The sequence below is a fragment of the Lipotes vexillifer genome, unplaced genomic scaffold, assembly GCF_000442215.2.
Source record: "Lipotes vexillifer unplaced genomic scaffold, Lipotes_vexillifer_v1.1 scaffold250, whole genome shotgun sequence".
NCBI classification, from domain to species: domain Eukaryota; kingdom Metazoa; phylum Chordata; class Mammalia; order Artiodactyla; family Lipotidae; genus Lipotes; species Lipotes vexillifer.
In genome coordinates, this window is record NW_006785198.1 from 1,661,457 (window position 1) to 1,682,097 (window position 20,641).

The following is a 20,641-nucleotide window of genomic DNA, read 5'->3' on the forward strand; positions in this document are numbered from 1 at the left end:
CGTTATTTATTTATTTTGCCTATTTTCTTTTCTTTTCTTTCTTTCTTTTGGCCATGCTGCACAGCTTGCAGGATCTTAGTTCCCTGACCAGGGATTGAACCTGGGCCACGGCAGTGATAGCACCAAATCCTAACCACTGTACTGCCAGTGAATTCCTAAAGTTGTTATTTTAAACCGAGCATTTGTCTCCCATTTGCCAACTGGAAAATGGCAGTTAAAAAAAAAAAAAAAAAACTTTGTTATTTGGAGGCCATGTTTTTAGAATTTTATAATATTTTCTTCACTAGCTGTAAAAGTCAAGGTAAAGCCAAGGGAGAAAACAGAGTTCTTAAAGCCCACATATTCAAATTAATCAAGGAAAAATACTCTAAAATTCAATAGGGGTATTGAATAAGCATACGGTTTGGAATCAGACACACTAAGGTTTGAATCCTGGTTGTGCCATAGACCTGCGTGTCTACAGTTCATATACTTAAACTCTCTGAGCCCCGTTTTCCTCAACTGTGATATCTGAGATAAATGCCTCTCCTTCCTAGAGTGGTTTTGAGTATTAGGTTAGATGGTATATGTAAAAGTGCCTGGCACGTGACAGGCATGCAATAAATGGTGGTTCTTATTTCTTTAAAGGAAAAAAAAAAAGGATTTAATGTTTAAAAGACTTAAAGAGTGAAAGGTTTTAATTTATTCTTATGCATAATTATTAGACAATGATGACATATTACCTCTTATTTACAGTGAATAAACTCTTAGTCATCCTGTGTATTCTTATTCTACTTCTTATCACTCTTATTCTGTCATGCTGTTACTATCCCTTGCTATAGAAGTCTCTTGTGAGTAGAAGAATAATTTAAACATCTTTGTGTTCACAATTCCCCCAAAGAATGAAACTGGAAGTTGGGAATAAGAAAGAAGAATTCTTTGTCAATAAGTGAAATTTCTAAAACACAAAATGGAAAAGTATGGTTTTATAAATACAAATGATTATGAATTACATTTAAATTAATGTAGGTAGGTCATCTAATATAATGAAAACAAGAAAAAACCCAACAACCTCTAAGCATGATCTAGAAGATATAGAGCTATTTTTGCTGAATGCATCACTATTTATGACACCATTTTTTAAAAGGTTAATGCACTTCCTTGATTAGACAACTTACTCTTTGTCCTTTAGGACCTGGACTCCCAGGTGGTCCTCTTGCCCCCACAGGACCCTACATGTTGAAAATTTAAAAATCAGTTATAGAATTAACAGGAATGTTACGAGAACAGTAGTTACAACCTTTCTTATGATATGTAATTCTCCTTGGGAATTCTTAAAATAAAATTGATTAGTCTCCTTTAAAAATATGCTTTAATTATTAAACAAATACCATACTACCCTCCCCCAGTATTCTGCTTCTGACATAGTCTACTATTTGGAGAAACTCAATTTCTAAGTGTTTACACCCTGAAAAAAAAGGGGAAGTATTTAATATTCACTGACCACATAGTTTTTAGGATGAGCACATATGGTGGTGGGAGACACAACACATAAGTGAGACACCCACTTAGCCAGTCTGACCAGTCTAATATGCCTGGTCCATCAAAGAAGCAATGGCTACTTTTGCAAGATTTCTTTCTCATTACTCTAGATACTTATGATAATCCCATCACATAAAAATAGATTTTTTTCTGTTACCGTGAAAAATGCCACAAAATTTTCCCAATTTACATGCCACAAAAAAATAGCCTTAAAAGAAGATTAAGTTGTTATTTGTTACTAAGTCAAGTACAATGAATTATTTTTATACCCAATGGTCTCCAGTGTTCAGAAGACAAAATTTATTTATCTATATAACACAGGTAGATAAAAACAGTGAAATTTCACAGGATCTCAAATCTATTTCTTATCTTACATGAGTAAAAAGATTGGCAACTGTTCCCTAGATCAGTCTTCCTCATTTTAGAAGTCAATGACACATCTATCAGTAGGCTGGAAGATTGGGCTTATCTTCAAAACAGAAGCTTCACAAAACAGCATAAAACATTTCTGATAATAGTTCTGCTTAGGGGATCACAAAGGCTGATATTCTTCACATTTAAGTTCACAATAACTTTCAAATTTTAATAAGCAAACTTTCTCTGTAGAGACAAGGCTTCATTATCTTTCTGTAACCACAAATGGAGTTTTTCAAAACTCAGTTTTTGAATAAAGGTATATTTTCCATGAATTTTATCAGTTTGAGAATATGTGGAAATTTCTAAGAACAACATGTTGGAAATTGTGCTTGTGATTTGTTTGTCCAATAGGTCTAAGCTTGATTACTGACTCTGTTTTCTTATATGTGGTTATTCAAAAGAAAGTTTAGATATTTTTTTATTTTAGGCTACAGATCTATACTATTAGAAGTGAGCAGTAAATAACAGAGCAAGTAGAAGTGAGGAGGTTCAAGATACAATGATATATTCTAGAGTGTTTTGCATTGACTGGGAAGAGAAGTCTTTTCTATACTTACAGGTAATCCCAGTGGACCCATGGCTCCTGGAGCCCCAGGAGGACCTGGATATCCCTATAATTTAAGCAAAAATATAAAAGACATAAATTCTCCATCACATCTAACTATTTTCATTGAAGACAAACAAGTAAATTATAAATAGTAATTCAAAATGATAATGTGATAAGATCTCCCTCTACTATCCAAGACATAAGAGACCACAGGAAATGTTCCAGAGATAGACAATAGAAATAAAAAATGTTTACATAGAAGATGGGTACACTTTAAAGAGAAACTCTTTGCCTAGAAATAAAATTTGCTAGCCAGAATCACATACTATAACCTACTGAGAAGAGAATATTCATCTCACATTTCTGTAGGCTGTGTTATGCTATGAAAAGATGTATATTATGTTATATAGATTGTGAAACCATATCATTTTCAGATGTCAGGGAATTCAATAATTAAGAAATGTGGGCCTCTTCAGGGGACTCCAAGACCACCAGCCGTGTGGCTGACTGTGTCTTCGTGCTCTGGCTGGGTGTCAGGCCTGTGCCTCTGAGGTGGGAGAGCCAAGTTCAGGACATTAGTAGACCAGAGACCTCCTGGCTCCATGTAATATCGAATGGTGAAAGCTCTCCCAGAGATCTCCATCTCAACACTAAGACCCAGCTTCACTCAAGGACCAGCAAGCTACGGTGCTGGACACCCTATGCCAAACAACTAGCAAGGCAGGAACATAACCCCACCCATTAGCAGAGAGACTGCCTAAAATCATAATAAGGTCACAGACACCCCAAAACACACCACCGGACACGGTCCTGCCCACCAGAAGGACAAGATCCAGCCTCATTCACCAGAACACAGGCACCAGTCCCCTCCACCAGGAAGCCTACACAAACCACTGAACCAACCTTAGCCACTGCGGGCAGACACCAAAAACGATAGGAACTACAAACCTGCAGTCTGCGAAAAGGAGACCCCATACACAGAGAGTTAAGCAAAATGAGAAGAAAGAAACACACAGCAGATGAAGGAGCAAGGTAAAAATCTAACAGAACAAACAAATGAAGAGGAAACAGGCAATCTACCTGAAAAAGAATTCAGAGTAATGATAGTGAAGATGATCCAAAATCTTGGAAATAGAATGGAGAAAATACAAGAAACATTTAACAAGGATCTAGAAGAACTAAAGAGCAAACAAACAATGATGATCAACACAATAAATAAATTAAAAATTCTCTAAAAGGAATCAATAGCAGAATAACTCAGGAAGAAGAATGGATAAATGACTTAGAAGATAAAATAGTGGACATAACTACTGCAGAGCAGAATAAAGAAAAGAGAATGAAAAGAACTGAGGACAGTCTCAGAGACCTCTGGAACAACATTAAATGCACCAATATTTGAATTATAGGAGTGTAAGAAGAAGAGAAAAAGAAAGGGACTGAGAGAATATTTGAAGAGCTTATAGTTGAAAAATTCCCTAATATGGGAAAGGAAATAGTCAATTAAGGCCAGGAAGTGCAGAGTCCCATACAGGACTAAAACTAGGATAAACATGCCAATACACATATTAACCAAACTATCAAAAATTAAATACAAAGAAAAAATATTAAAAGCAGCAAGGGAAAAGCAACAAATAACATACAAGGGAATCCCCATTAGGTTAACAGCTGATCTTTCAGCAGAAACTCTGAAAGACAAAAGGGAGTGGCAGGACATATTTAAAGTGATGAAAGGGGAAAACCTACAGCCAAGATCTACTCTACTCAGTAGGGATCTCAATCAGATTCGATGGAGAAATTGAAACCTTTACAGGCAAGCAAAAGCTAACAGAATTCAGCACCACCAAACCAGCTCTACCACAAATGCTAAATGAACTTCTCTAGGCAGGAAACACAAGAGAAGGAAAAGACCTACAATAACAAACCCAAAACAATAAAGAAAATGGTATAGGAATATAAATATTGATAATGACCTTAAATGTAATGGATTAAATGCTTCAACCAAAAGACACTGACTGGCTGAATGGATACAAAAACAAGAACCGTATATATGCTGTCTAAAAGAGACCCACTTCAGACCTAGGGACACAGACAGAATGAAAGTGAGGGGATGGAAAAAGATATTCCATACAAATGGAAATCAAAAGAAAGCTGGAATAGCAATACTCATATCAGACAAAATAGACTTTAAAATAAAGACTATTACAAGAGACAAAGAAGGACACTATGTAATGATCAAGGGATCAACCCAAGAAGAAGATATAACAATTGTAAAAATTTATGCACCCAACATAGGAGCACCTCAATACAAAAGGCAAATGCTAACAGCCATAAGAGGGGAAATCAACATTAACACAATCATAGTAGGGGACTTTAATACCCCAGTTTCACCAATTGACAGATCATCCAAAATGAAAGTAAATAAGGAAACACAAGCTTTCAATGACACATCAAACAAGATGGACTTAATTGATATTTATACAACATTCCATCCAAAAACAACAAAATGCACTTTCTTCTCAAGTGCTCATGGAACATTCTCCAGGATAGATCATATCTTGGGTCACAAATCAAGCCTCAGTAAATTAAAAAAAATTGAAATTTTTGTCAAGTATCTTTTTTGACCACAATGCTATAAGACTAGGTATCAATTACAGGAAAAAAAAATATGTGAAAAAAACAAACACATGGGGGCTAAACAATATGCTACTAAATAACCAAGAGATCACTGAAGAAATCAAAGAGGAAGTCAAAAAATACCTAGAAACAAATAACAATGAAAACACGACGACCCCAAACCTACAGGAATCAGCAAAAGCAGTTCTAAGAAGGAAGTTTATAGCAATACAGTCCTACCTCAAGAAACAAGAAACATCTAAAATAAATAACCTAACCTTACACCTAAAGCAATTAGAGAAAGAAGAGCAAAAAACCCCCAAAGTTAGCAAAAGGAAAGAAATCATAAAGATCAGTTCAGAAAAAAATGAAAAAGAAATGAAGGAAACAATAGCAAAGATCAATAAAACTAAAAGCTGGTTCTTTGAAAAGATAAGCAAAATTGATAAACCATTAGCCAGACTGATCAAGAAAAAAAGGGAGAACACTCAAATCAATAGAATAAGAAATGAAAAAGGAGAAGTAACAACTTACACTGAAGAAATACAAAGGATCATGAGATTACTATAAGCAACTATATGTGAATAAAATGGACAACTTGGAAGAAGTGAACAAATTCTTAGAAAAGCACAACCTTCTGAGACTGAACCAGGAAGAAATAGAAAATATAAACAGCCTAATCACAAGTACTGAAATTGAGACTGTGATTAAAAATCTTCCACCAAACAAAAGCCCAGGACCAGACGGCTTCACAGGAGAATTCTATCAAACATTTAGAGGAGAGCTAACACCTACCCTTCTCAAACTCTTCCAAAATATAGCAGAGGGAGGAACATTCCCAAACTCCTTCTACAAGGCCACCATCACCCTGATACCAAAACCAGACAAGGATGTCACAAAGAAAGAAAACTACAGGCCAATATCACTGATGAACATGGATGTAAAAATCCTCAACATAATACTAGCAAACATAATCCAACAGCACATAAAAAGGATCATACACCATGATCAAGTGGGGTTTACCCCAGGAATGCAAGGATTCTTCAATATACGCAAATCAATCAATGTGATAAACCATATTAACAAATTGAAGGAGAAAAACCATAAGATCAACTCAATAGATGCAGAAAAAACTTTCAACAAAATTCAACACCCATTTATGATAAAAACCCTCCAGAGAGTAGGCACAGAGGGAACTTACCTCAACATAATAAAGGTCATATATGACAAACCCACAGCCAGCATCATTCTCAGGGGTGAAAAACTGAAACCAATTCCTCTAAGATCAGGAACAAGACAAGGGTGTCCACTCTCACCACTATTATTCAACATAGTTTTGGAAGTCAGCCTCAGCAATCAGAGAAGTAAAAGAAATAAAAGGATTCCAAATTGGAAAAGAAGAAATTGAGCTGTCACTGTTTGCAGATGACACAATACTGTACATAGAGAATACTAAAGATGCTACCAGAAAACTGCTAGAGCTAATCAATGCATTTGGTAAAGCTGCAGGATACAAAATTAATGCACAGAAATCTCTTGCATTCCTATATACTAATGATGAAAAATCTGAAAGAGAAAATAAGGAAACAATCCCATTTACCCTTGCAACCAAAAGAATAAAATACCTAGGAATAAACCTACCTAAGGAGACAAAAGACCTGCATGCAGAAAACTATAAGACACTGATGAAAGAAATTAAAGATGATACCAACAGATGGAGAGACGTACCATTTTCTTGGATTGGAAGAATCAACATTGTGAAAATGACTATACTACCCATAGCAATCTACAGATTCAGTGCAATCCCTATCAAACTACTAATGGCATTTTTACAGAACCAGAACAAAAAATTTCACAATTTGTATGGAAACACAAAAGACCCCGAATAGCCAAAGGAATCTGGAGAAAGAAAAACGGAGCTGGAGGATCAGGCTCCCGGACTTCAGAGTATACTACAAAGCTACAGTAATCAAGACAGTATGGTACTGGCACAAAAACGAAAATATAGATCAATGGAACAGGATAGAAAGCCCAGAGGTAAACCCACGCACATATGGTCACCTTATTTTTGATAAAGGAGGCAAGAATATACAATAGAGAAAAGCCAGCCTCTTCGATTAGTGGTTTTGGGAAAACTGGACAGCTACATGGAAAAGAATGAAATTAGAACATTCCCTAACACCATACATAAAAATAAACTCAAAATGGATTAAAGACCTAAATGCAAGGCCAGACACTATAAAACAGTTAGAGGAAAACATAGGCAGAACACTCTATGACATAAATCACAGTAAGATCCTTTCTGACCCACCTCCTAGAGAAATGGAAATAAGAACAAAAATAAACAAATGGGACCTAATGAAACTTAGAAGCTTTTGCACAGCAAAGGAAACCATAAACAAGACTAATAGACAGCCCTCAGAATGGGAGAAAATATTTGCAAATGAAGCAACTGACAAAGGATTAATCTCCAAAATTTACAGGCAGCTCATGCAGCTCAATATCCAAAAAACAAACAAACCAATCCAAAAATGGGCAGAAGACCTAACCAAACATTTCTCCAAAGACATACAGATGGCCAAGCAGCACATGAAAAGATGCTCAACATCACTAATCATTAGAGAAATGCAACTCAAAACTACAATGAGCTATCACCTCACAGAGGTCAGAATGGCCATCATCAAAAAATCTATAAACAATAAATGCTGGAGAGGGTGTGGAGAAAAGGGAACCCTCTTGCACTGTTGGTGGGAATGTAAATTGGTACAGCCACTATGGAGAACAGTATGGAGCTTCCTTAAAAAAGTACAAATAGAACTACCATATGACCCAGCAATTGCTTTACTGGGCATATACCTTGAGAAAACCATAATTCAGAGTCATGTGCCACAATGTTCATTGCTGCACTATTTACAATAGCCAGCACATGGAAGCAACCTAAGTGTCCATCGACAGATGAATGGATAAAGAAGATGTGGCACATATATACAATGGAATATCACTCAGCCATAAAAAGAAATGAAATTGAGTTATTTGCAGTGAGGTGGATGGACCTAGAGTCTGTCATCCAGATTGAAGGAAGTCAGAAAGAAAAAAGTCACAAACCATATGCTAACACATATATATGGAATCTAAAAAAAAAAAAAAAAAGGTTCTGAAGAACCTAGGGGCAGGACAGGAATAAAGATGCAGATGTAGAGAATGGACCTGAGGACACGGGGCGGTGGGAAGGGTAAGCTGGGACGAAGTGAGAGAGTGGCATAGATTTATATATACCACCAAATGTAAAATAGCTAGCTAGTGGGAAGCAGCCGCATAGCACCGGGAGGTCAGCTCGGAGCTTTGTGTCCACCTAGAGGGGTGTGATAGGGAATGTGGGAGGGAGACACAAGAGGGAGGGCATATGGGGATATATGTATACGTACAGCTGATTCACTTTGTTATAAAGCAGAAACTAACACACCATTGTAAAGCAATTATACTCCAATAAAGATGTTAAAAAATAAAAGAAATGTGAATGTGTACAAATACTTTAGCCTGTCAAATTTCAGAAGGAACACACCCTTTGTGGTTTAACCATATTCAAATGATTCAGAGAATGCCTTAGGAGTCAATAATTCATGAAATTAATTAGCCTTATGGGTATATTAAACTTCCTGGTTGACAGCAATTGGAGATAGGTTAAAAAATAATCTTACAGTGCTCTACTCATAATACAGAAGTTAAAACTGAGCAAAAATTTATGTACAATGAATTTGTAGATAGCATTAAGTACACCGGATCCATCACAATATATTTTCTGAAAGCAAGATTCTTTAATTGAAAATAATTGTTCATTTCTATCACATTTAGAAACTTTAATAAATGAAAAAACTGCAATCTAGATATAAAATTTATCAGCTATTACTATCTTAAAGATAAAAGAATGTAAGATGAATTCTGGATTCTGCTCTTCCACATATCAAATAGTTACACTGTGACCACAAACTCATGGAAAAGTGGCAATGATGATATATGCCATATAAACTATAAGCTATAAAAAAAAAAAAGTAGAATCCTAATTGAATTTTCTTCTTCATCCACTTAAGCTAACTTAGGATGGTTTAATTCTTCTCTTAAAACTATAGGCTCATTAGACCTAGCCATGTGATTTGCATACTTTTCAGTGCCAATCAGCATTCTGAATGGTAAACTGTTTAGAGGAGAAGAAAATTCTAATGGAAATTTACCACAAAATAGCATTTTTCACTTACTTAAACTTCATTCAAGGCAATTCCACCTCTGGAATGCCTTAATTTTATTATGTTCTTTGGACACATATCTTTCAAATCACTGAGCTCTTACCATAATGCCCTTTTCCCCCTGGGGACCTAGTGGCCCTGGATTTCCACGTTCTCCCTTTTAAAACAAAGACAAAAGAAAAACATTGAGGCATGTTAATTAGTAATGAATGAGCTAAGCCTAGACAGGAAACTCATCCTAATTTTCAGTAATTTTTAAATTAACAAATTTTGCATTTTTACCCTAAAGTTGCTAGCCTTTTAATAAAAATCCTCTTAAGATACTTTTTAAGTGATAAAATACTAAAAAGTCTTATTAAAATGATGAAAATAGAAATTATGAATAATCAAGACTTAAAATTGAGCACGCATCGTAGAAATTCTTATAATTTTGAGACATATAAAATATAAGAACTGTAAAAGTATGAAAGCATATTGTAAAAATTAAGTGTATAACCATTGAACAAAATTTTATTTCTGTAATCTGTCCATCACAATGAAGCATAATCATGATAATCACATATGCCATAGCAGATTATAGGTCTAAACTGATTTACATTAAAATCCCAAGACTTTTCAACATGTTAGTGTAGAAAATTTAACCTAATACAGAAGTAACTAAACCAGAATGAAAAAAGTACAAAACCATCTAAATTTTTTGAACTGATGTCATTTTATATTTGTTATATTGTTAATAAAAAAAATCAACAAGTATATATCAATCACTTTTAATGTACTAAGTGAGAGTTGGAGAGATATAACAGATATTTGACTTAGACCCTACCCTCAAGTAATTGAAAACATGACATTAACAAAGATGAATCAATTAAAGGACAATGAAATTTTAAATCGTGTGGTACTTATTCTAAGCCCAGGAAGGGAAGAAACCAGGAAGGATGAGAATAATCTGGAAAGACTTTACAGAGGAGATAGGAATTTAATTGAGTAGTGTAGTTTGGCTTTGAATAAATAGAGGGAAGCGGAGAGGATACTCTAAACCAAGAAAACAGTAAGAATAAGAATAGGGACAAGTATGAAATATGAGATGGGGAGCAAGAAAGGTTTATACTGGAGAATATTAGAAAATTTGTTGGATGAACTGATTAAGCCAAAATCACATAGTATCTTGACAGCAAAGTAGAGCCATTAACAGACTTCAACAATAGGGAGGCTAATGAAGGTTCTTCAAAATGCTTTATCATGACCCATCAGAATTAGTCTTCTGCTTACAGTATGTAGGCTGGATTAAAAGATAGGGAAAGGGTAGCGTAAATATGATAGAGGGTAAATTTAAGATAAACTAATAAGAGTACGTCTGAGGCAGTAGCTTTGGATCGACTATTGGAAAGGAGAAACTGTAAAGAAAAAACTCTAAGACCTGCTAAAAGATTAGGCATAGAGGATGGAGGAAAAGGGAAATGCAAAGATGGGTGCACTCTATCTATTCTGGAAGACTGGAAGAATAGAGATAGGTATAAGGCATACTAATAGAAATGAGATAATTGGGAAGAGACCAGTTTGGATGTGGGGAAAAAAATGATGAATTTTAAATACTGGGTTGGCCAAAAGGTTCGTTTGTTTTTTTCCGTAAGATGGCTCTAGTAGCACTTAGTTGTCTTTAACTTCATTCGAAACAATTTTGTTAGATTGTATTATGACAGCTGTCATATCAGCATGCATTTAAAAATATTATCAAAATTGGTGAATTTTTGTGTAGCCATTTTAATACTGAAGATGGAAGAAAAAAGCAACATTTTTCTGCATATTATGCTTTATTCTTTCAAGAAAGGTAAAAACACAACTGAAACGCAAAAACATGATTTGTGCAGTGTATGGAGAAGGTGCTGTGACTGATCAAACGTCTCAAAAGTGGTTTGCGAAGTTTTGTGCTAGAGGTTTCTTGCTGGACGATGCTCCACAGTCGGGTAGACCAGTTGAACTTGATAGCAATCAAATCAAGACATTAATTGAGAACAATCAATGTTATAGCACAATATCCAAATCAAGCGTTGAAAATCATTTCCACCAGCTTGGTTATACTAATTGCTTTGATGTTTGGGTTTCACATAATTTAAGCAAAAAAAACCTTCTTGACCATATTTCTGCATGTGATTCTCTAGTAAAACATAATAAAAATGTTCCATTTTTAAAACAAATTGTGATGGGCGATGAAAAGTGGAAACTGTACAATAATGTGGAAAGGAAGAGATGGTGGGGCAAGTGAAATGAACCACCACTAAACACACCAAAGGCCGGTCTCATCCAAAGAAGTTGACGCTGTACATATGGTGAGATTGGAAGGGAGTCCTCTATTACGAGCTCCTTCCAGAAAACCAAACGATTAATTCCAACAAGTACTGCTCCCAGTTAGACCAACTGAAAGCAGCACTGGATAAAAAGCGTCCAAAATTAGTCAACAGAAAACTCATTATCTTCCATCAGGATAACGCATGACCACATGTTTCTGTGATGACAGGAAATAAAAACTGTTACAACTGGGCTTCCCTGGTGGCGCAGTGCTTGCGAGTCCGCCTGCCGATGCAGGAGACGCGGGTTCGTGCCCCGTTTCGGGAAGATCCCACATGCCGCGGAGCGGCTGGGCCCGTGAGCCATGGCCGCTGAGCCTGCGCGTCCGGAGCCTGTGCTCCGCAAATGGGAGAGGCCACAACAGTGAGAGGCCCGCATAACGCAAGGAAAAAAAAAAAAAAAAACTGTTACAACTTGGCTGAGAAGTTCTGATTCACCCGCCGTATTCACCAGACATTGCACCTTCCCTGGAAGACTGTAAAAGGCACCTGGAACAGTTCTTTGCTCAAAAAACATAAAAAGTTTTGGGAAGATGGAATTATGAAGTTGCCAGAAAAATGGGAGAAGGTAGTGAATAAGTTGTTCAATAAAGTTCTTGGTGAAAATGAAAAATGTGTCTTATTTTTTACCTAAAAACTGAAGGAACCTTTTGGCCAAGCCAATATGTTGAGTTTGACTTAAATTAAAAATTTCAGATGGAAATAACTGGAATATTATCTAACTTACTTCTAATCCTGGCTCTACTTAATTATTCACAAAGAGTAGCCTTGCACATTAGACTATCATGCTTCTGTTTTATAGTCAGCAAGTCAGGTTTCAGTCAAAGACCAAGTTTTTGGTTTATTACCTACTAGTTCATTATAAGATTCTATTAAAAAAAATTCAAGAAAATGCCCTTGCTGGTTTCAAATAAAGAATTACTTTTTTTTTTTTTTTAAAAAAAAGACTTTCCTATATTTGAAATTCAATATGGAAAATCACTCCCAAGATAATGATTTCTAGGAAATTCTTAAGCAAATTACAATTTCCATCACAATAGCCAAGAAGATCTTTGAAAAACTTCATACTGAATTCCAAGAGGAGATAGTTTGTGACTGAAACTTGGATCAGAGAAAGTGATAACTTATTCTTCACCTTCAAAACTGTTTCCTTTAGGAGCTTGTTCTCAAAAGTGGATTTAAATATTTTCTAGTCATAAACCTAGACCATCAATTTCATCTTTTCTCTTCAGAGCACATCATTACAGCCAAAAGAGTACTCTGCCTTTTAAAAATTAGAAACATACATGCTATCAGCTATATTTCAATATATTTAAGAGATTCAGTACAGGTAATGCATTTTAAGTTATGAGTAATTTCTAATTTCTAATTCATAAAATATCATATGACTGTCTCTCCTTTGAGTTTAGCTTAGAATCCTTACTATTGAACAAAACAATGAAAGAAATTACCTTTTCACCAGTGCTTCCAGTCATTCCAACTTCTCCAGGTGAACCGACAGGTCCCTTTTAGGAAAAAATATAATAGAAAATACACATATATTGTATTACTATTATAGCATCCTGGTTTTAAATCACCTATAAACATGATGTTTCTTTCTAACTCATCCTAAATTTTATCTTAGAGTAAAATTCCTCCTGGTATAGGCATCCGGCCTAAGACTTCACATCAGAGTTAATTATTCAGTTAATCAACAAATATATATGAATGTCTAATATGTGACAGGCTGGCTGCTGGGAGGCACTGAGTTTCAAATTCAAACATAGTCCCTATCCTTGTAGAACTTACAGTCCAGTGGATGTCATAAAAACTCCTGCTGTTTTTGTAGATTCTTGATGTGGATACACTAGCTTAAGAAATCATTTCTGTGACTTCCTTCTTTGAAAGCTCCTCAACACATGAGGGAATAGCACATACCCACTCGTTAATTCATTCAAAAATATTTGGTGCCTACTTTGTGCCATGCACTATGCTGCTTGCTGAGATTTCATTAGGAAGCAAAAGGAGATCTAGGCCCTGCCCTGATGAGGCAAAAATTCTTGTAACAGAAACAAGAACAACTAAATTAGAAAGTGAACATTTGTAAATTATGATACAGGTTCACAAAGGAAACTGTGATGCTGAGGTGGAGAATAAAAGACAAGACCTATTTTAGGAAAGATGGTCAGGGTAAACCTGAGACCTGACATTTAAACTGAAAGCCGAAAAATAAAAAGAGGCCAGCCAGCCAAGCACAGAAAGGAGGAAGAGAGTTCTAGGTGGAGAAAATAGCTTGAAGTAAACAATGAATTTCGCAGAAGAAGTGAAAGAAGGCAATCAGTACCACTGTTTCAGAGTGAACAACGCTCAGGGTGCCTCTAGCTTTGTCTCTATGGATTCTACTTCAAGCAGTGTAGAAAGCAAAACTGGTAACGCAGAACGAGCTTTACAACGAGAGTATAATCCTTCTCCCTGACTGTCTTCAATTATGAAGTTATTTTCTACTTTTATTTAAAAATGTATGAAACATTTTCTTTTGCAATAGCTACCGAGCAAAGACACTATTTAGATGATATAATATTACATATTAGCATATAGAAGGTACCTGAATCATGAAAAAATGGTTTGCTGTGTTGAAGCTACCTGAAGTTCATGTATGGGGCATGATTTTATCCACAAAAATTGGGTTGGCCAAAAAGTTTGTTCGTGTTTTTCCTGCTCTTACGTAAGATCTTACAGAAAAACCCAAACGAAGTTTTTGGCCAACCCAATATCTATATCCTCATCCATATCTATCTATCATCTATCTATCTATCTAGTGACTATGTATACATTAACATATGTTAAATACTTTCTGTGTGTCTGATTTAATCCTCACAACAACTATATTTGGTAGTATTTTCATGATTCCCCTTTAACAGATGAGGCAGATGAGTTAAGAAGCTTTCTAAGGTAGATGAGTTTAAGTGGCTGTTGAACGCTTGAAATGTGGCTAGTCCAAATTGACATGTACTTAAATGTAAAAGGCACACTAGATTTCAGAGACCTACTACAAAAAGAATGCAATTTTTGTGCAATTTCTATCCATATCTTCTGCCCAAATTTTGCTCTTGAGGTTGCCTATATTTTTTTGTGATAATTTTCAGGAATTCTTATACATTCAAGGTATAAACTCCTTGCTGATTTTAGATGTTATAAATTCCTTCTTGTGATTCATTACCTGTGAGATTATTTTGACATCCTTCATTGATAGAAATCCTTAATTTTGATGTAGCCACATCCAACCATTTTTTGCCTTATGATTTGTATTTTCTGGATCTTGTTTAAGAAGCCTTCCTCTACCTTTATGTCACTAGGTAATGGGCATTCTTTTCTATTAGTGTTAACTTTTTAAGGTAGGTCTTTAATCCATCTAGCGTTCATCTTTTTCACCAGGTGTGAGATAGAGATCCAACTAAATTTTTTCCACATAGTGACCCAGTTTTCCAAATACTATACATACTAAAATTTATTTTTCCCATTAATTCATGGTGTCAATCTTTTAAAAAATTTTATCGAGCTATAAATGACATACAACAATATATTAGCTTTAGATGTACAGCATAATGATTCAATATTTGTATATATTGTGAAATGATCACCACAGTAAGTCTAGTTAATATCCCTCATCACCATACACAGTTACAGAATTTTTTTCTTGTGATGAGAACATTTAAGATTGACTCTCTTGGTGACTTTCAGATAGGCAATACAGTATTATTAACTATAGCTTCTATGCTGTACATTACATCCCCGTGGCTTAGTTATTTTATAACTGGAAATTTGTACCTTTTGACCCCCTTCACCTATTTTGCCCACCCCTCAGCCCCTGCCGCTGGCAACCATCAATCTATTCTCTGTATCTATGAGCTTGGTTTAAAAATTATTTTTTTTAGATTCCACATATACGTGAGATGATATGGTATTTGTCTTTGACTTATTTCACTTAGCATAATGTCCTCAAGGCTCATCCATGTTGCCACAAATAGCAAGATGTACCCTTTTTATGGTTGAATAGTGTTCCATTGTACACATAAACCACATCTTCTTTACCCATTCATCCATCGATGGAAACTTAAAAAGGTTGTTTCCATATCTTGGTTATTGTAAACAATGCTTCAGTGAACATGGGGGTGCATATATATTTTCAAATTCATGCTTTTGTTTTCTTCAGATAAATACCTAGAAGTGGAATCTTATGGTAGTTCTATTTTTAAGTTTTTGAGGAACCTCCATATTGTTTTCCACAGTGGCTGCACCAGTTTACATTCTCACCAACCGTGCACGAGGGTTCCCTTTTCTCCACATTCTCGCCAACACTTGTTATTTCTTATCTTTTTGATAACAGCCATTCTAACAAGTGTGAGGTGATATCTCATTGTGGTTTTGATTTGCATTTCCCTGATGATTAGTGATGTTGAGCATCTTTTCCTTTGCCTGTTGGCCATCCGTACATCTCATTTGGAGAAATACCTATTCAGACCCTCTGCTCATTTTTAAATCAAATTGCTTGTTTTTTGCTATTGAGTTGTATGAGTTTTTTTTTTTAATAATGTTATACTACCCCTTCAAGTAGCCCAGCGTGTTTTCTATAGATTCTGTCAATTATTGCTGTATTCTAATGAGGTTTTATTTTTTGTTGTTTTTTTTTGTTTTTTTTAAAGAAGATGTTGGGGGTAGGAGTTTACTAATTAATTTATTTATTTTGGCTGCGTTGGGTCTTCGTTTCTGTGGGCTTTCTCTAGTTGTCGCAAGCGGGGGCTATTCTTCATCGCGGTGCACGGGCCTCTCACTATTGCGGCCTCTCTTGTTGCGGAGCACAGGCTCCAGACGCACAGGCTCAGTAGTTGTGGCTCACGGGCCTAGTTTCTCTGCAGCATGTGGGATCCTCCCAGACCAGGGCTCGAACCCGTGTCCCCTGCATTAGCAGGCAGATTCTCAACCACTGCACCACCAGGGAAGCCCTGTATGAGTTCTTTATATATTTTGGCTATTAGCTCCTTATCAGATATATGATTTGCAAACATTTTCTTCCATTCACTAGGTTGCCTCTTCATTTTCTTAATGATTTCCTTTGCTATGCAGAAGCTTTCGAGTTTGATGTAGTTCCACTTGTTTATTTTTGCTTTTATTGTCTTTGCTTTCGGTGTCAAATCCAAAAAAATCTGTGGTGCCATTCTTATAACATTTTATACATGGCATATTTCTAAGCTCTCTACTCTAGTACATTAATTATTTCTCTGTTTTCTCCTCTTTGAAAATTCTCTCACTCATTTTTTTCTAATGTTTTTATAGCTATTCCTACTACAGAACTGAAAATAAGCACTCTAAAACAGGTTTAGATCAGTAGTAAAGAATCTGAACTACACAGGCTTTATATCTACTTACTCTTTAACTCTATATTACTGTTTAATCTGAAAACTATCCACACACCAGGAAATCAACAGGTGAATCAGATGAACACATTTAGAGTTGAGGCCTCTCAAACTTCCTTAAACCTAGGATGTTATTGATTCTAAGATGCACTATTACTTTTGTATCTCTAAAGAGAAAAAGATTCTTCCAAGTAATTTAATTCACCACTGATTGTAAGAAACATCCTAATTTTACAAATACTAAAATGTGAAAAAAAATTGTATTATTGTTAAAAATATTCACTGCTCCTTTCTGTCAAAAGAGTACACATCCCTGCATTTCTGATGTCAGCCTTGGCCATGTGGCTTGCAGTGTCAATGGCAAAAATATAATCCTCCATCTTGTTGACATCTGGCTTCTCTATGTAACTTACTTTGACCAAATAAAAGTGAGTGTGTGTGGTAGTGATATGTGCCACTTTTTAAGCCAGTTTCTTTTTTTCCCTCTACCCTGAGGTCAGCCATGTCCCAGATAGGAGCTGCTCCTGAAGCCTATGTGTCAGAATGCAGAAGAGATGGATAGAGCCACAGCCGACCAACAGCGGACAGAGTGCAAGTAGCAAGCAAACTTTTGTTGTCATAAGCCACTGATATTTTGAGGGTGTTTCTTTCTGCAGCAAAACTTAGCCTAATGTGACTGATGCAACTTGTATTTTAGAATTGATGAAATCTGGTACTTGTTTGCCTGAAAAACAGGTGATTTTCCTTCACTTTCTTCTAACCTATGTACTAAAGGCCCTAGGAGATGGTGGAGCCATAAGAAAAAAGGAAGCCGGGCATCTCAGTCACTTTGTCAGAGAGAGCTACCTGGTAATACCCACACTGGACTATTAACATGAGCAAAAACAACTTCTTATCAAGTTAAGCCTACAAAAAATTTTAGGTTTATTTGTTATAGCTGTTAATATTCTCCTAAAAATACATTAAATTAAACTATGTGTTGACATAAAATTGAAAAACTTTGTAATCTATCTCAATTGGCTTATTCAAAAGTTAGTCTCACAGAAACCTTTTTATAAATGAAGATGGTATAAAGTGCTCTGAACCAACCTCTGGTTTTGATTGCAAATCAACTTATTCAATAAGTGCAAAATGATCTGAAGAAAATAAAATTAAACACATATTTATGTGTTCATGTAACAAGCTCTGTGCTAAGAGTGGTAGAGAATACAAAGATGAGGGAAATATAATAAGGCATTCATAATCTAGTAAGTTGGATGAAGAAAAGCATATTTTCTGTAAGTTAAGAGAAGAAAAATAAAATCCTGTATAATGCAAAGGCAGCGGAGATTATGTCTGGTTGAGAACATAAGGAAAAGCTTTACAGAGACCACAATATTTGGGGTACGGCCAACTGTTGACAAGATAAATGGTGAAAGTGTATTCAACGTAGAGGGAATGATCTGAACAGAAAATGGGAGGTAGCAAATGATGAAACATATGTCAAACATAAAGCAAATCCAGATTGTCTGGCAAACAGGATATGTGTAGGAAAGAGACTGGGATAGATACGGTGATATACTATTGAGGGCTTTGACTGCCAAGTGTATTTGTATTTGTGGTATTTGAAGAAAAATTTGTGCTTGTTGAAGAATCATTGTCGGTTTGAGTAAAGGAGGAATGTAATCGTATCTGTACTGAATGGACAGTAATTTAACAACACTGTGTTCAATGTGTGGAAATGGGAAAAAGATACAAAATGGTGTAAACAGTTAGAAGCTATTGTAATAGTCTAGTTTAAGTTTAATGACTCTTATGACAATGGTATCATGACTCAAAGAAACAGGAGCTCAGGGGAGAAGCCAGTGTCAGCGGAGAGATGATGAATTAAGCCATGGGACAATTATGGCTCTTAATTGACAATTACGGCTCATGGGACAATCAGAGAGTCTATCCTGAAATATTAATTTGTGAGTCCATAGAAAAATCCATTCCTGAAATCATAAGAATGATGCAGTACATACAGTAATAACAGAAGAAAAACAGGAGAGAATTTTAATGAAAATTCTTTGGAAGCAAGAGATAGAAGGAAAAACAAAAGGAAGAGAGGAGAATCAGGAATGTGCAAGGAAAGTTTAAGAAGGGAAAAGTTTCAGAAAGCAAGACATCAGTGTTATGTGGAAGGGTTGAGAAGGATGAATATTGAGACAAAGTCATAGGATTTGGCAATTAGAAGGTTGGCGGTGACCTTTAAGAACAATTTCAGTACCTTTTGTGTGTTTGGATGTAATTTTGCCAAAGAGAATACAAATGAGGAGAAAGTGGAACAAAACTGTGTAGTTTATTCTTTTAAGAAGTTTGACAGCAAACAGGAGGAGGCACAATAATTGCTTGAGGACATAGTTTGAAAATTATTTTATTTAGAATCTAATTTTTGTTCTATCTGCCAAATAAAAGAAACTCATCTACAATAGAAAAATACTCTTCTAAATAGAAGGAAATTATATTCAAAACTTAATTTTTTTTGCTCTATTTCATAAAATGAGTTTTGTTTTGATTTTAAAAGAAAACAGACTAATTCAACACATCTGTATCAGAGAGAAGATATTGGCAGGTTTTACATGCTCCCAAGGTCTATGTCCTAGCCAGTTGTCTCTAGGCAGATTCCTTGCACTGGGAATGCTTTGTGAGTTACAGAACTCACAGCAGAGAGACATGTATTAGGCAAAGGTGCCCTATAACCTTCTCTTCCTTATTGCAGAAACACTGTTTAAAAGGACAGATTATGGCGCTATGACTTGTTCTAATTTTTACCCATGAAACCTTAAGTGCCACATATGCCAACGAGAGTCAAGGGCAGAAAGTTATTTGTTCAGTTTTAAAGTGCTCAAATGCAAATTATGGGTATGTGGAAATGGGCATAATTTATTCATATTTTTAATCTAGGGATCCTCAGAAGAAAAATATGGATGGCCTCCATTCCTGTTCCTTTCAATTCATTCTTATTCATTTCAAAACAAAGGTTGAAATCTTTTATATTATTGTATTAGTTATCTATTACTGCAGAACAGATTACCCCAAAGTCAGTGGCTTAAAACAATAAATACTTATCTCACAGTTTCTGTCAGTCAAGAATTCACTAGTGCTTATCTCAGAATTTTTCTGAGTTCTGGCTCAGAGTTTTTCATGAGGTTGTAGTCAAGATATGACATAAGCTGCAGTCATCTGAAGTCTTGACTGAGACTAGGGAATCCATTTCCAAGAAGGCTGTTAGCTGGAGGCCTCAGTTTCTCGCTATGTAGGCCTCTGTATGGCCTGACTTCATGGCAGTAGGTTCCCTCCACAGAGTGAATAATCCAAGAGAGAGAGTGAGCAAGGAAGAAGCTGCAATGTCTTTTATGACCTCGTCACACACAGCTATTTCTGCCATAGCCTATTCATTAGAAGTGAGTCATGAAGTCCACTCCACACTGAGAGTGAAATAAGACTATCTTTCGGAAGGGGGAACATCAAAGAATTTGCAGACATATTTTAAAACCATCACAATGACTCAATTTTATTCTTGGCTTGATTTGATGTTTTATT

At 35.7% G+C, this 20,641-nt stretch overlaps 1 protein-coding gene across 1 annotated transcript in view; it reads right to left on the reverse strand.

The window, feature by feature from the left end:
- Positions 1-20,641, reverse strand: part of COL24A1 (collagen type XXIV alpha 1 chain) — a 382,692-nt gene that overhangs the window by 155,712 nt on the left and 206,339 nt on the right. The window contains exons 25-28 of the mRNA XM_007457245.1: positions 13,136-13,189; positions 9,443-9,496; positions 2,496-2,549; positions 1,158-1,211 (exon numbers count right to left, since the gene is read on the reverse strand). Of these exons, the coding sequence (XP_007457307.1) occupies positions 1,158-1,211; positions 2,496-2,549; positions 9,443-9,496; positions 13,136-13,189 (216 nt within the window). The remainder of the gene's footprint in view (positions 1-1,157; positions 1,212-2,495; positions 2,550-9,442; positions 9,497-13,135; positions 13,190-20,641) is intronic.